This window comes from Patagioenas fasciata, chromosome Z, assembly GCF_037038585.1.
Source record: "Patagioenas fasciata isolate bPatFas1 chromosome Z, bPatFas1.hap1, whole genome shotgun sequence".
Classification (NCBI taxonomy): Eukaryota; Metazoa; Chordata; class Aves; order Columbiformes; family Columbidae; genus Patagioenas; species Patagioenas fasciata.
The window spans coordinates 1246631-1263034 of NC_092560.1; the positions used below are offsets into that span (position 1 = coordinate 1246631).

Below are 16404 nucleotides of genomic sequence, written 5' to 3' on the forward strand. Positions count from 1 at the left end.
TTACCTCATCTTAATAAAGAAAGTATTTTTCTTCTACTCTGTTAAGAGCAGCACAATGTTGTAATGTTTCAAATAAATAAATAAGACTCTTTTTTAAGCTTCATATATGTTAGTGGTGTATTAGAATAAAAGATAGTTGTGGCTTACACAAAAATGTATCAAGGAAACACATATTATAGAATCATTGAATCATATAATTGTTTTGTTTGGAAAAGACCTTCCAGATCATTGAGTCCAACTGTTCCCCCAGCCTCAGCACTGCCCCATGTCCCTGAGAACCTCATCTGCACATCTGTCCAACCCTCCAGGGCTGGTGACTCCAGCACTGCCCTGGGCAGCCTGTTCAATGCCCCGCAGCCCTTTGGGGAAGAAATTGTTTCCAGATCCAACCTCAGCCTCCCCTGGTGCAACTTGCGGCTGTTTCCTCTGCTCCTGGCGCTTGTTCCTGGGGAGCAGAGCCCGACCCCCCTGGCTCCAAGCTCCTTTCGGGCAGTTCAGAGATCAGAAGGTCTCCCCTCAGCTCCTGTTCTCCAGCTGAACCCCCAGGTCCCTCAATGCTCCATCACACTTGTGCTCCAGCCCCTCACCAGCTCTGTTCCTTTCTCTCAACTCGCTCCAGCACCTCAAGGCCTTTCTTGGCATGATGGACCCAAAACTGAACAGTATTCAAGTTGTGGCCTAGTGACAAGGAACTTCTCTGTTTTCTGGGGGAAAAATATAAGCTTACAGCCATTTCTCCCTTTATCCTTCCAAATTCACCATTTTTGTGGCAACGAGTAGGGTCACAGGGCATCAGTTGAATGTGACAGTCATAGAGTTTGTCGGTAGAAATAGTTCTTTCCTTCCCACTCCCTTTCCCAAATGTACTCTAAGTTTGGATTAGTGCAGTCACAAGGGGGCTGGGTAATGGCTGCAGACCAAAGAGGAGGAGCGGCAGATGGCCTTGTCATTGATCCAACATGCAGATGATCAGCAGCTCTGAAAGATGCAATGAACGGGAAGAGCAGAAAAGCAACGAGGTAAACTCAGGAAACCGCCTGAGCAGAGGCTTTGTAGCTGTGGGGATGGCAATATGAGAGTGGCATCAGGAACTTCTGACAAGATGGTAGTTATTTAGGGAGCCAGAACAAAATAAAAATAAAATATAAAATAAAATATTACATATATATATATATATATATATATATAAATAAAAATGAAAGGAAAAAAGCTCACAGTAGAGAATAGTCGGTTGAATAAAGTAGTAATGACAGCTACAAAGATGGGTCCTAGTACGGAGGAAGGATTTGAGGATAAAAGAGTGTCAAAGAGTGGAAATTCACAGCTCTGATGGTAATATTATTACTCTTTGACTGCTACAAGGGCCCAAGAGCAAATTGTCTGTGCTGTGGCTTGAAACGTGGGCTCTTGAAGCCTGGAAGATGGCAGTCAAATAAAATTGCAGTTGAAAGGATACATCTGAACAGAAACTTCATTAGAGTACATTCAACTAGAGCACAATTGTGCAGTTACAGAAATCTCCTCTGATTCTCACTGCTGCCAGAATGTAAAACAAACAAAAAAGCATGGAGACAACCAAAGTGAAAAAGATAAACACAGAGACAGCTGAGTATTCTTTTATTTGGGCACCATGACAGACAGTTATAAGGAAAAGATTGAATTTACAGGCAACCAAGACACTAAAACTCTCAGTCAAAATTAAGAACCAAGGCATTTTTTAACTTCTCACCAGATAGCTTTCTATGTCCTTAGACATGAAAATAGTTTAAAAAATATGACCCAGAGGAAAAATCAGGCAGCTCTAAACAACCAGATTTATAGTTTGCACAAGCAGTGTAACATAGCGACTAAATTCACTTAACCCCCAAGAAATTCAAAAAGTGAAAACAGCAGTAAAATTGCAGGCAACAGTTTTCCTGGAACAAAAGTTTTGCAAAAGAGAGGGGAAAAAGTTATACAGAATACTAATGACTGTGTTAGGAAATCCTGGGTAGCCTCAAGGAAATAGTAAAGTGGTTTAGGAAAAAAACAGCAATTAAGTATTTTGGGAAATGCAGAGCAGATGGATAAATAAACAGGGAAGGTCCAGAGCTAATATACTGTTGGATCATAGTATGTTCATGCTGAAATGCAATAAAGAGAGATATATGAGGTCAAAAAACAGGGACAAACAGACACAGTACTGAACTCATTAAAATAAAATAAAATAACAAGGCTAGACAAGATGTGGCTTGAGGATTGATGCAATTGTATCTCAAATTGATAGTCCAGAAGTCCAGCAGTCAAAAAGTATTTATTTTTACATAAAATGGAATACTTGACTGGTCTTACATAAGATGTAATGTAAGACTAAACAAAAAGCTGAAAGATCAAAAAATGAAGAATTTACATTCTGTGCCCGAAATCACTATGGTCTATGGAGGAATTTATCTCGGAAAAGAGTCTGTACAATACGTAGATGTAAGTCATATGTTCAAAACTAGAAAGAGTGATAATATGAGTTCAGGTAGATTGTTTCCTTTATTATTAATACTTCCAGAATAGAGGAGAACTAAATAAACTATTTGTATGAGAAGCTGTAAGTAAAAGAACTTGACATTTTGGTGACTGAAGTAACAGAAAAAGGTAGCATGATTCAGATTTTATATATATGTACATATGTAAGCTCCAAATGACTCTCCAATCAGCTTTTTCCTTCCCCACTCATCCTAATGCTGGTACTAGGATGGAGGAGGAAATGGAGGAGACCATATGAGTCCTCCACAATCTCTCCTTTCAACTGGAATTGAAATTTCTCATTGTGTCGCAGGACCCTGCTGCCATTTGAGGAATCAGGAGGCCGTTCTAAATGTGAGTAATGTTAACACAAAAAAAAAATCATAAAGTTTATGTCCTCCTGGAATATTGAGACCTTATAAAACAAGAAGGCTGTTTGGGAGATTATTTTTAAGCAGGGATGACATGCAAAAAGTTTAAGAGATAAAGAAAAATCATTAATCTCTCTAAATGTATTCTGTGCTGGTTGAGATAGGTTAAATATATTGACTGTAAAGATCAATAAATGTTCTGGGTAGTGCAGTATTTGGAACTCTGTTTTACAATGAATGTAGTCAGCTCCTCATATAATTATAGAGGGTCAACAGAGACACCTGAAACAAACAAGCAGGAATAGAAAAAAGGGCTCACTGCTCGTGCTGCTTCAACAGATGTGAAAGCACTCAAGGATTACTGCCAGAAAGATTCACTCAATGTCTGAGACACTTAACATCCAGATGAACCTGCAGTGATGCTTTTTTGACCACAGGGTAAAAATATAGGACAGTGACAAAGAGTAAAACTGTTATAAGAACATTTAAGAGGCTCTGTGTTAAGATGGCTAAGGAACCAGGCAGGATCTGAAGGATGAGATGCTTAGCAACAGAGGATGCTATAATAAGATGAATACAGGGTATCTCTAGTTTTAAAACTTCTTTTTCCTAATCCTAAAATAAGTGATGTTCTGGTTCTTAGACTCTCACCTCTGTAGCTACTCTGTGTGCAAAGGAAGGAAATAAAGAAGCCTGAACTTTGTACCTGGAGTGACACAGGAACTATGGAGAATCACAGAATCACAGTATCCCAGAATGTGAGGGGTTGAAGGGCCCTGTAAAGCTCATCCAGTGCAATCCCCCCGCAGCAGGAACACCCAGCTGAGGTTCCACAGGAAGGGGTCCAGGCGGGTTTGAATGTCTGCAGAGAAGGAGACTCCACAGCCTCCCTGGGCAGCCTGGGCCAGGCTCTGACACCCTCACCCCCAACAAGTTGCTTCTCCTCTTCCAGTGGAACCTCCTGTGTTCCAGTTTGCACCCATTGCCCCTTGTCCTGTCACTGGTTGTCACCCAGAAGAGCCTGGCTCCATCCTCCTGACACTGCCCCTTTCCATATTGATCCCCAGGAATGAGTCCCCCCTTAGTCTCCTCTTGTCCAGCTCCAGAGCCCCAGCTCCCTCAGCCTTTCCTCACACGGGAGATGCTCCACTCCCTTCAGCATCTTGGTGGCTGCGCTGGACTCTCTCCAGCAGTTCCCTGTCCTTCTGCAGCTGAGGGGCCACAGCTGGACACAATATTCCAGGTGCGGTCTCCCCAGGGCAGAGTAGAGGGCAGAGACACAGGTCCCAGCCTAAGAGAGAATCATGAAATTCACCTGAAATCTGGGCAAAGGCCTAAAAGAAGTTCCCTTAGAAAGAGGGGCTGAAAGGGGAGGGAGCTACAGCCGGCCCAGTAGCCCTGACAGAATCTGAAGGGAAGACCAAAACCCATCCTAACCAAAGTGTTGAGTGGAAGCATTTCAAGCTTTTCCCATTGATCTAACAGATTATGAACTTGGAATTTTGTAATGATATAAAACCACTTGGGTCAATACGCAAAGATAACTGTAAAAGTCAACTTGACTATCAGTTGTGAATCATAAGCACTGATGGGTTTTACAATACAGGAACGAAAAAAACAAGGCTGAAGTCACGATGAATCACAGAAGAGAAAATAACAATGGATATATTGTGCAGAAATACTGGTAATGCTAGCAAATAAAGATTAGACTAGGAGAGGAGGCCAAATGCTTAATACTACAAATTTCTCAAGACCCTACAAGAATATAAGGATTAAAAATATTTATTAATATTTATTCACATTGTAAAATCAACACAGATAAAATACAAAATAGGCAGAGGGTACTTTGAAATGTTGTATCACATGTAGATTTGTTTGTTAATGTTTATATACATTAACTACAGAAATCCTGAGAGTGTCAGACAAATTTAGATAAAATTGAGGCTTTAAAAATAATTTCTAAATTTTAAATTCTAAATTAAATTTCTAAATTAAAATTACAACAAAATTTTCCTTCCTTTTATTCCCAGAAGCTGAGTTAGACCTTCCCGCACATGTTGTTGCAGCAGCTGTGTCAGGCACCAACGCCAATGATTAAACAAATAGCCAAGGAACCTTGGCAGAAAGCTGAAACTTTAGAGACAAAAGATATAAACGAAATGAAGTTAAATCAATCTCCAGTAAACTGACTCAAGTTCTTGTAACAGTGCATCCTATAAACTTCATGGCACTTTGCTGATATAGAAAGGGAGTTTACTTCAGGAAAACAGTTTGAAACCAGTGCCATCCTGGATTAATGGCTGAATCTGTATTGTCGTTGCTAAACCAAAAATCTCAGTAGCTGGTTAAAAATATTCAAAACTGCAGCAAGACGACGAAGCATTTTGCAGAGCTAAGTTACGATTGGCTTTGTGAGATGCTGTGTTTTGTCAAATTAGAAGAGCCATATGTGGTAGGAGCATAATTATCTGTATAAAATCCAAGAAGAAATGTACTCATTACTGTGTACTTGTGGGTGAAGACAGGACTTGTAGTACTGCCTATAGCTAAGGTTGCCTGGAGCTTCAAACCATATGACATGGTTTCAATACTTTTTATATTTCAAAGCTCTTAGCTACTCCGGCTACAATGCTCTGTACCAGATTCGTGCCTCGTGCTGAATCCCAATCAGAAAGTTTCTGGTAAAAATACTTCAGGTGTGGACAAGAAGGGTTAAAGGACAAGTGATTGTCTGCATAAGACAAAATTTCTCACAACAAGCTGGGGAGAAGTTACCTGAGATATCGCTTATCATGCCAAGACCTCAAATTCATTTGTGGGTTGCCTGTGTCCCATCATTACTGTGCTAGCAAAAATCAGCATTCAAGGTTGTACTCAAGAACTCCATTATAGACGTGAAATTTGCCATTGGAAATATAACTTTGATGGAAAAAGAAGAGATAAATTCACAATAATTCCTACTGAAGAGACACCGAGAAAGAAAAAGACAGAATGACAGCAGTGAACACGTGCAAACAGTGTTAAAATACGGTTCCAGGCTGAGAAGACCTAAATCATGTTCACCCTTTGAGTCTAGGGCCGTGCTCCAGTCAAATAGCACTCCATAATCATCTGGTATGTATTTCAAAATGGTACCGTCTTTGCTATATTTTAGATTCTGAAAGGGAGGGTGTTTCAATAGGAGGAGTTAACTAAGAATATAAGTATGTTTCCAAACACAAATACACATAGGTAATGACATAAATATCAGAAGCTACAAAGTAGGGGAGGGGAGATGTGCTTTCATTTGTTTGTTTGGGTTTTTTTAAATTATTATTATTTTGTTGTTGTTGTGGTGGTGGTTTTGGTGTTTTTTTATTTTTTTAAGAAATAACCAAAACCAAACTGAGAGATATTTATTTGAACTAAATCACTGGAGAAATTTGGGGCTTTGGGTCAATCTGCAAGAGTGTTAGAAAATAAATCTTATAAAAAAGCACAGAGCTTAACATTGAGCGGTACATTTGTTTCACTAGTTTCAATTAGACTAATTCATGTAATGACATCTATAGATACATCAAATACAGTTCTGAGGATATCGATAGCTGCTTTCCTCAGAAAATGTTCTTCTTTTTTGACATGTACAATTGATATGTTGGAAATAATAAAAAACCCTACTATGAATCTCCATGGTTTCATATTTGAAACATAGAGTCATTATTTTTTTTCTTTTTCTGATGTTCTGTTTTAGCTTACAAAATATTGATGCAATAGGGCATCAAGAAATGTTTTCAGATATCCTTCTTTTATTTCTAAGGCTAAAAAAGGCTTATTTGTACCCCTTGAAAAGTGTCATTCCCATCTGCACAGGTGTTATATCCATATTATTGTTAAATGTTGAGATTTCCATCTGAATGTTGCTTGAAGTCTTGCCGTGATCGTTCTGCCACGTTCAGCTTCAGATGCAATAAATTAAGATGCTCAGAGAGTTCAATGTGCAGAATGACTCATTTTATTATAAAACTGTTTATGGCGAATTGATTTGATGTAATGTTAGAATAATCCCAGTCTGCCTGTTACACTGTGGCCATATCCTGTCTTCTGGTCCAGATCCACTTCACCCCTCGGGACAATGAGTGTTTCAGCAGCTAAACAGCCTGAGCTACTTTGACCTTTTCCATTTATAAGCAAACCTACTTTGTGGTTAGATAAAAGGGACATGGACTAGATATATGCGGAAATGATGATACAATGACACAATTTTAATGTGAGGAAAGCTCATGCTGGCTTTTGGGGAAAAATAAGCAGGAGGCCTGCCAACATGTTATTTGGGATCACTCAACACAGGGGTCACAAAAATGCAGCAAAAGCTGGACTCAAAACACGATTCTGCAGTCTGCAGCTTGTGCCCACTACGCCTAGACCATGAGCTTCTGTGTGGTACTATTGCACTTACGCGACAACTTGTTGTAGTGAATTTATCTGTACAGACAACAAATTTCTGGTCTTTCAAATTTTCAAAATAGGAAGGTGTAATCACTGCTGAAAATAAAGACGAGAGTAGTTCAGTATTTTGTCGAATAAGCAGTTCTGCATACAATGTTGTACCCTTACTATGCCTATCGATAACTTTAATAGAAATTATTCTCTGTCTGAAAAGCTGCTTATTCTAAAGCTGTTTCAACTCTAATATGAAAATAAAAAGAGTAAAACAGAAGGTAGAAACAGGTATTATGATCCTCAAGGTCCATTCCAACCCAAACTGTATTATAATTCTATGATATACTGAAATGCTTCTTTAGATAGCCTTTGTCAATCTCCCCAGTATAGACAGGAAAAAATCAACATTTTCTTTTATTCTTTTGATTCCTGCTCATCGAGTAAATCCATTATTTGCAAGAAAGCAAACCTTTTAAAGAGCTTCCATTTCAGCACATTTCTTCTTTGATTTGAAGATGTCATCTCAGAAATGGAGACACATAAGCTTCCTCCAGGCCTCGATCCATTTGAGATTTGGAATCTATCTGATGCTTTTGCTTTCAGGTGGTTAGAAACGGATTATTTGTATTCGCTTCCAGGGATCAAAGTAGGTTGACCTATCTGTGATTTTCCATCCTCAATTTTTTTTTTTTGGACTATGACTATGTTTGGCTTTTTCCAGTCTTGAAATGTCACTTATCTGACAAGGCTTCTCAAAAATAATCTCCAGTGGTTCAGAGGTTATTTGGGCTATTTTCTCAAATGTTGTAGACTGAGCTCCCAAGGCTCTGGTGAATTGAAAACGTCCATTTTATCTCAGGACTTGTAATTTGTATTCTTCCTGCTCTGTGCAGCAAAAGTTGTATTCTCAAATGCCTGGTTGCACACTTCTTTTGGGAAAGCTCACCAGAATATAGGTGGATGAATCCTTTTCTTTTGAAAAGAAACCCTCAAGTACACCGGATAAAGGCACAGCTCAGTGTACACAAGAAAGATTTATTTTGCTTCAGTTTGTTTCATGAACTATATAAACCTGTTCTGAAATCATGGAATCACAGAACAGTTTAGGTTGGAAAGGGGCATTCAGAGCTCATCCAGTCCAACTCGTGCTGTCAGCAGGGATATCTTCACCCAGAGCAGGTCGCTATTATTTCAATTTAAAAAGAAACTTTAGACACTATTAAGCATTTCAAGATACAGTGTTGGGGCCACTAATACAGCGTACTATGGTGATAAAACAATTGAATTATTTACAATTATACATACACACACACATATATATATTTTAGAAAAAATATGGACGTGACAAATGAACTGAGGGTTTTTACAATGCACATGTCAATGAAGCTGCCTGTCCGGGCTGTGCATTTTGCATCCAAAGGGCAGAGTTGCCCACAGGTATCTTTGGCACCGAGGCTGGTGCCTCCTGAGCCACCCGAACCTTCCCCCGACAAGGTCACCGCGGGCCGGGACCGACGCTGGAGCCCCGCTGGAAGCTGCCTCACGTCCCCACCTCCACCCGGAGGTCTGAGAGTCCCCGGGCTGCAGGGACCCATCGCCGCGTTGCCCGGACAGAGCGGGGGCTGCAGCGCCGGGTGCGCCCTCCCTCCTGAGCCGTGCGGATGTCACCAATGCAAAATACAGGTGGGGAGGGGGGCAGGATAAGCCCACTCCCGCTATGTCCTTGCATTGCCGCACGTATATATATAGGCGAGCCTCCGGCGGCCGCTCCGTCAACCTTGCCGCCGGGCTCCGCGCAGCCCGCCCCCGCCGCGGCCATCGGGGGAGCGCCCGGCGGGGGGCTCAAAGCGGCAAACTTTCCAGCTGGTGGGGCCGGGGAGGAAGAGATTCGTCCTTCCTTTAACTTCCTCGGCGCGGCTCCAGCGCCAGCCCTGAGTCGTGCGGCGCTGAGCGCGGGGCGGCGCGGCGGAGCGGAGACCGAGACCGAGACCGAGCTCCGCGCTCGTCCCCGGCGGCGGGCGCCGCTCCGGCCCGCCCCACACGGGAGTGAAGGCGCCGGGCTCCGCCGGGCTCTGCTGCTGTTGCTCTCGCAGCCGCCGCGGCCGCAGCAGCAGGAGGAGGAGGATGGAGGCGGGCAAGGAGACCCGGGCGGCCGCGGGGGAGAAGCCCGGCGAGCCCGAGCCCACGGTGTCCTTCCAGGCCCGGCTGTGGAAGAACCTGCAACTGGGGGGCAAGGGCCGGAGCGGCAGCGGGCGAGCGGCAGCTGAGCGCCGCACTGCGGAGCCCCCCGCCCCGCCGCCGGCCAGCGGCAAGGGGGACCTGCCGCCCGCCGCCAAGTGGAGCGGCTTCAAGCGGCGGAGGCAAGTGCTGGACCGCGTCTTCTCGTCCTCCCAGCCCAACCTGTGCTGCTCGGCCGCCGAGCCGCTGGAGCCGGGCGGCGAGACCGGCTCCGCCCTGCGCCGCTTGCGGGAGCACCTGCTCCCCCAGGGCAAGGGGCCGCCAACCGGTCACCGGGACGACCCCGTCGCCGGGGATGAGGGGCACAAGGGCGGGAAGGAAGGGCGCCGGCCCGGGGCGCACCTGTCCCACCAGAAGAGCTCCTCGCTGCCCAGCACCGCCTGCCTGGAGCAGCTGCTGCAGGGCTCGCCCAGCGCTGGCAGGAGGAAGGAGCAGCGGGCGGAGGAGGGCGACGGCAGCGAGGTGAGTGTCGGCCCCCGCGGGGCTGCGCTGGCAGCTCTGGGCGGGGGGCGGGCGGGAAGGTGGTCCCCGGGGAGGGGATGCTGCCCGCTGATGCGGGGCGCCCTTCGCCTCGGGGGAGGAGAGAACTGCTCCAGGGGGGAACCGGCTCGGGGGGTACCGGCCCGAGCCCCGCGGGGCTGCCCTGCCCGCCTTCCCCGCCGCGGGGCTCGGCTGCCTCCTCCTCCGCACCCCCGCGTCGTGACGGGCAGCGTGGCGGGGCCGTGTCTGCCGTGCGTGACAGGGCTGCTCGCACTCGGGAGCGACCTCCCGCGACCTTCCATGTGTAAACCGCACGGGGAGAAGGTGCCCCGCAGGATGAAGTCGGGGGTTTATCCCCGCAGCGCTGTCCCACCTGTCCCCAGAGCATCTCTGTGACAGCCCCTCGCTGCTGGTTGCTGTCCTTGACGCTCCCAGCACGGCTTTTGCTCGGGTAACCTCCACTTTTTTCCTCTCCTGCTTATTCCGGATTTGGATTGTTGAATTTCTGCAGGACACACGAACAACGACCACTAGTACAAATTTAACAGACAGTAGGTAATTAATTGGCAGAACATACCAGGCATCGTCACGTGCAGCCATCGGTTCAGGCTGATGAAATTAGTTGTTCTTCTCCCATCGGTGGGGGCAGGTGGTGTATAAAGCCATAGCTCTTCCGACTGTCAGATCTGAATTAAGTGTTGAAGCTAGTGTTGATAGGGGCTGCTGAATCCTGGAATAAATTTACTGCGAGAAAAGTGCAAAACACATGAGTCATTCTGGAGTTTGTGTCATTCTAAGCAGTCATCCACTTTTTGGCAGAATAGTTGGCTAATACATATTATTATATATTGTCTTCTGTCTTAATTAGGGAGAAATGAGTAACTGAAGTAAAAGGCACCGTATGTGTGTTTGGTGTCAAAAAGAAGTTGTGGTCCTGATTTGGAGAAGAGTAGTGGTGGTTCTGTGATGACTTCTGAGTCAGATCTCAGCTTTACAAACACAGGACCCAGGCCTAACGCTATGTCTGAGTCTCATGGGTTGTTGTGGGGATAAGCCCCATGCTGACTCAAAATTACTGTGGTTATCCCTTGTATAAATCATGTTTGTAAATATTTTAGGCTGTTGCTTCTTGACCTGGGATTATTTTGATTTGTGTTTATGAAGTGGATGTTTCCCTGCAGCCGTCAGTCCCTTTATTCCCCCACCACAGCTCACAAAAATGCATGTTTTAAGTATTATTGCTTAGGACTACCGGATATTCTTCTGTTTTAAAGACTGCTACATCTAGTAAGTAATAAGTATGAAAAGGTGTGGGTTTTTTTAAGTGATGTTCTGCTGTTTAGCAAATAAATAGAACATTTATTTACAAAATATGTCAATTGTTATTTAGTTGTGTGGGTATTACTCTTGAACAAGGTACAGTCATAACATTTGGAGAGAATATTGCTAATGAAAACCAAGTGGTACCCAAGCTTTCTAACACTTGCCTTTAATTAGCATGATTATGGCCAATTCCTCCAAGCAGTTTCTAGTACTAACTTGGGCTGTGCCTGCATACCAAAATTGTTATTTTTGGTACTAAATAAAGCTCGTCATGTCCCTTGTGTGTTGGTGGAGTTTGCAGAGCTGCTGATCATGATGTTTGTTTTGGTGGGATGATTTGAAACAGCTGTTCTGCTATTCCATACTCAGCCCATCCTCTGCACTTCTCATCTCTAGAGGTATAACCTTGCTTAGGGTATTAAACCTTATTTAATTCACCAGCTTCACTGAGCTATGGGATAGTTGGGGAAATGAGAGCCAGGCTGTAAAGCACAGTTGGGCTGTCTTAATTTGTGTCTGATGCTCTTCAGTGGTCTGTTACAGAGCAAGTACTTCCACTGTGACCAGCAGGAGTTTCCAGTTCAATATATTTCAGGAATCCAGTCTTGCACACCTACGTGCTGCACCCCCAAAGCAACAAGGTCCCTGCATAACTTCAGTCATGGCATTTACACCCCTCTAAAGATTTGGGCCTAGAAGTCTGGTAATGTGAGTTAGGAATAATGTGTATTTTTCAAATCCAAGTTTTACTTCAGCACAGAATTTCAGAGGTGTCCTGATTATTATTGCCCAGTAGCCTTACATGTCCAAAGGTCAAAAAGAATTCTAGTAACTAACAGAATCACGAAAAACAAGAATAAATTATCACAAAGCAAAACAACGCTGTAATTACAGCTTGCTTTAAAGTGTATTTAAAATGTGATTGAAATACAGGGGCAAGCAAATGCTACCTCCTCTTGGATCAAGGATCCAGACTGTTGGAGTTTTCAGCAAATAAGTACACAAAAAGACCTACTAGTTTTTTTAAGGGAGATGGTGAGGAAAAGTAAAATCCCATGAGAAGTCAAATTTCTTTTGCTTTTAAACTGAAATAACATAGTTGTCATTAATGAAAAGCAACACAGGTTGCTGTGGTGGATGGAAAGACTGACAGTGCAAATTTCGCTGCTCTGTGTGGATTTAATCTTGGATTGTGTTTTTTGACATAGACAAACTATTTATATGATTTAAAAATAGTTTGATTCATAATATGATTCTATGATTTTTAAAAATGATCTAAATTAATCAAAATACTATATAGTGGTATTGCATTGGGTATGGGTAACGCAGCAGAGGTCTAGTTTTCTCAGAATTGAAAAAAACTTCTGTTACAGTGAATAGGATTGTTATCTTGATTCCAGTAAAGGAGAACACTCAAGAGAGAAGTCTTTTGTGAAGAATAACCCTTAAATTTGAGTACTAAATGGGAAGGAAGGGCTAGGAAAGTTGTTGTCCCCCTGTGCTGAGCACTGAGGAGGCCAAACCGTGAATCCTGGGGCAGTTCTGGGCCCCTCATGCCAAGAAAGGCCTTGAGGTGCTGGAGCGAGTGGAGAGAAGGGAACGGAGCTGGTGAGGGGCTGGAGCACAAGTGTGATGGGAGCGGCTGAGGGACCTGGGGGTTCAGGTGGAGCACAGGAGCTGAGGGGAGACCTTCTGATCTCTGAACTGCCTGAAAGGAGCTTGGAGCCAGGGGGGTCGGGCTCTGCTCCCCAGGAACAAGCGCCAGGAGCAGAGGAAACGGCCTCAAGTTGCGCCAGGGGAGGCTGAGGTTGGATGTGGGAACAATTTCTTCCCCATAGGGCTGTGGAGCATTGGAACAGGCTGCTCAGTACAGTCACCATCCCTAGAGGGTTGGACAGACGGACATGAGGTTCTCAGGGACATGGGTAGTGCTGGGGGTGGGGGAATGGTAACACTCAATGATCTTAAAGGTCTTTTCCAACTACAACAGCTCTAAGATTCTTAAATTCTGATCTAGTTCTACTCTGAAGACTGATTGCTACTCAAAGCCGTCCTTGAATAGTTTTCAGGACAGAAAGGCATCATAACTGTTGTATTTGTTGGCAAGAAACCTATACACTGTTGCTACCCTTTAAAAGGAAAATGGTTTATTAGGACGAAGAAATAAACATCATCCTTCTTCCGGCTTCCAAAGGCCATATGGCAGGTTTCCATGGCCAAACCTCTCCTAACCCCAGATGTGGCATCCAGTCACCTCCACACAGCTGAGAGCTGCAGGACTTGTCTTGCACCCTTGAGCAAGCGACCTGATGGCGATGGAAAGAAAGCTCTTGGAGTGTTTCACGGGCAGGAGATGACAACATCCCTCCAGGGGCACTGCTGCTTCCCTTATAATCTGCATCTCCTTGCCCGCTGGAGCTTGGTTGATTCATCAAGGTGGGTGAGTGGGCAGGTTCTTACCCACGTCCCTCCCTGTCTGTCTCCAGTTCTGTGGTTATGAGGGTAAATAGGAGACGCAGGAGGGCTCCAGGCTCATTGCAGAGGGGCAGGGCTGGGGTTGCTGCTCAACTGCTGGAGGCACAGCCATAGGAAATGAAGCTTCATTAGTTTTGCTGTGCACAGAGCTATTTGCTTAATTAATAAGGTGTCCTTCAGACTTACGTTTGTGGGTCTATAAGGTAACAGTGGTCCAGGTTGCACAACACAAGATGATGCAAGAGAAAGGTGAGACAAGAAAAACTGGAGATATGTGTCCAGATCATAGAATCGCGGAATAGTGACAGGACCTCCCCAGCTCCTCGTGTCCCATCCCTGCCATGACAGGGACATCTTCACCAGCTCAGGGTGCTCAGAGCCCGTCCAGCCTGGCCTGGGATGTCTCCAGGGATGGTTCATCCACCACCTCTCTGGGTACCTGGGCCAGGCTCTCACCACCCTCAGGACAACAATTCCTTCCCCATGTCCGGCCTGGATCTCCCTCCTTTAGTTTAAACCATCACCCCTTGTCCTGTCACAACAGGCCCTGCTCAAAAGTCTGTCCCATCTTTCTCATGGGCCCCTTTTAAGCACTGAAAGGTGCACTGAGGTGTCCTGGAGCTTCTCTTCTCCAGCTGAACACCCCAGCTCTCTCACCTGTCCCCAGCAGAGCTGTTCCAGCCTCGGATCATTCCTGGGGCTCCTCTGGCCCCTCTCAGCAGCTCCATGTGTGTCCTGTGCTGAGGACCCAGAGCTGGACCAGCACTGCATGGGGTCTCACCAGAGCGGAGAGGCAGATACAAGGTCTATCCCATTCTCTCAGTGACGTAGGAGTGAGCTGTGGGACACACGTGATGGATCTGTAAATAAAGGGGTGTTTAGTGAGCTGGGTTGCATGAAGAGAGGTTGCACCTTCAGGGCAAGGAGCATGGTGTTGTGCTGACATGTCTTGGAAGGAGAAAGGGAAGAGTAGTGATGGAACAGGAGGCACAGGAAGCCTGAAGAGGGGAGAATTTTGCAGTTGGTGTGAGAGAGATGCAGAGCAAATGAAAACGTGACTGGCATACCATACATGTTTTTCTACCTATGTCAGAATGAATGTATATCTGGCTTGGAGCCACTGGAGTTGAAGTTACACAAGGGAAAAATTTGGCTTCTTTGTTCTAATTGGTGTATGTCACAGGTCACGTTTCAGTAATTGATCCAGCCAATGAAGGCAAAAGAACAAAATAAAGACAAAAGAGGCAGAAATGTCAGCAAAAAGCTACATGGATAATGTCACCCAAGAGAATCTTAATTGCTATTTCGGATTTCTAAGAAACTGCACTGAGAAAGGTGAAGGTGGTGAGGAAAATGGAACACTTTTGTCTCTCAAGGATTGCCTTTTCCTGAGATGATACCAATACAATCCGAGAAGAGTTGGAGAAAGCTAGTTTGCTCAGGCATTTGGAGCATGATATGAGGGTGGTAGTGTTATGAGAACAAGAGGGTGAAAATTTAGAAAACAGCAGAAGCCTGCTTTTGGGGATCTGGTCTCTGGTATGCAGGTAATAAGTAAATAAGAAAATGTTTAAGCTGGGTCAGAAGAGCGTGGATACTTGTCAAGAGAAATTACATAGAAATAGCAGTAGTAGAAAGCTGTTGGTAAAATTCGTTCCTTTTTAAGAAAGCAGTTGCAGTCTCTCCACGTTGTTTGTTTATCCAGAAGTTTAATTAGACATCTGATTTTTATCCAGGGATGTTCTGCATTGCCCTGTTTTGTCATTGTATTAATTTTTAATAAAAGGGTTAATCTTTCAGCAACTTGAAATGCATTAATCTGTTTCTTACACTGTCAGCCTCTGACCAGTCCATCAACTTACAGTGTATTAATACAGTGAGTGTGTTACTGACATGAAAATCAAGAGGTGGCACAATAGAATTGTATTTAATTGTACCTTGAATAACCTCTGCTTAATTAACTGAAGGATGTCTCCAGAGTTTTCAGTGTGAGGTACATAATTTTTCAGAATTGGCCAGTTTGCATTTATTCTTGCGTGAAACACTTAGATTTTAAAGTGAACTAATAGCAGGTGTTGATTTATTGTTTATCTACGACCTCATTCAAGCTTTACTTTCTCTTTTTCTTTTTTTTTTCTTTCTCCCATCTTTCTTAATCATAGGGGTTTATAGTAAAATAATTGTGTTGAAAATAATAGGCGGTTGTAGATAGGAATTGCAACAATCCTTGCACTGAAGGAACAAAAACCCACTTATTTTCTACCAAGTGACTCTGCACTGAGGTGATTAATTTTCAGTGTAGGGATTCTACTTGGATTTTGAGTGACTGTGTCAAAACTCTTTTACCTCAGTGTACTTCATGTGCATGTATTTCATAACATACTGAATCGTGTTGAATTTTTTAAATGTAAAAAAATAAACAGCTGAACATGGATAAACTTTTAATTTTTTTTTTTTGAGGAATGTCAAAAAATGTTCTTTCTCTCTTGTTGAAATGTTGGATGCGGGATTTTATTAGGCATATCAATGAGACTTATCATCAGTTACAATATTGTTACAAAAAGAGCTTTATGACCAAAGCAGTTTTGAAATATCCAGCGTG

The 16404-nt window shown here is 44.0% G+C and overlaps 1 protein-coding gene across 4 annotated transcripts in view; it reads left to right on the top strand.

Annotated features, from left to right (window-relative positions):
- The first annotated feature begins 9060 nt into the window (after window positions 1-9060).
- MCTP1 (multiple C2 and transmembrane domain containing 1) overlaps window positions 9061-16404 on the top strand; it is a 280175-nt gene continuing 272831 nt past the window's right edge. The window contains exon 1 of one of the 4 annotated variants that reach the window (XM_071802132.1): window positions 9061-9986. In XM_071802132.1, coding sequence (XP_071658233.1) covers window positions 9411-9986 — 576 coding nt within the window. In that variant the 5' untranslated portion in view covers window positions 9061-9410. The remainder of the gene's footprint in view (window positions 9987-16404) is intronic. The other 3 variants (XM_071802129.1, XM_065861272.2, XM_071802128.1) reach the window with 3 other exon arrangements.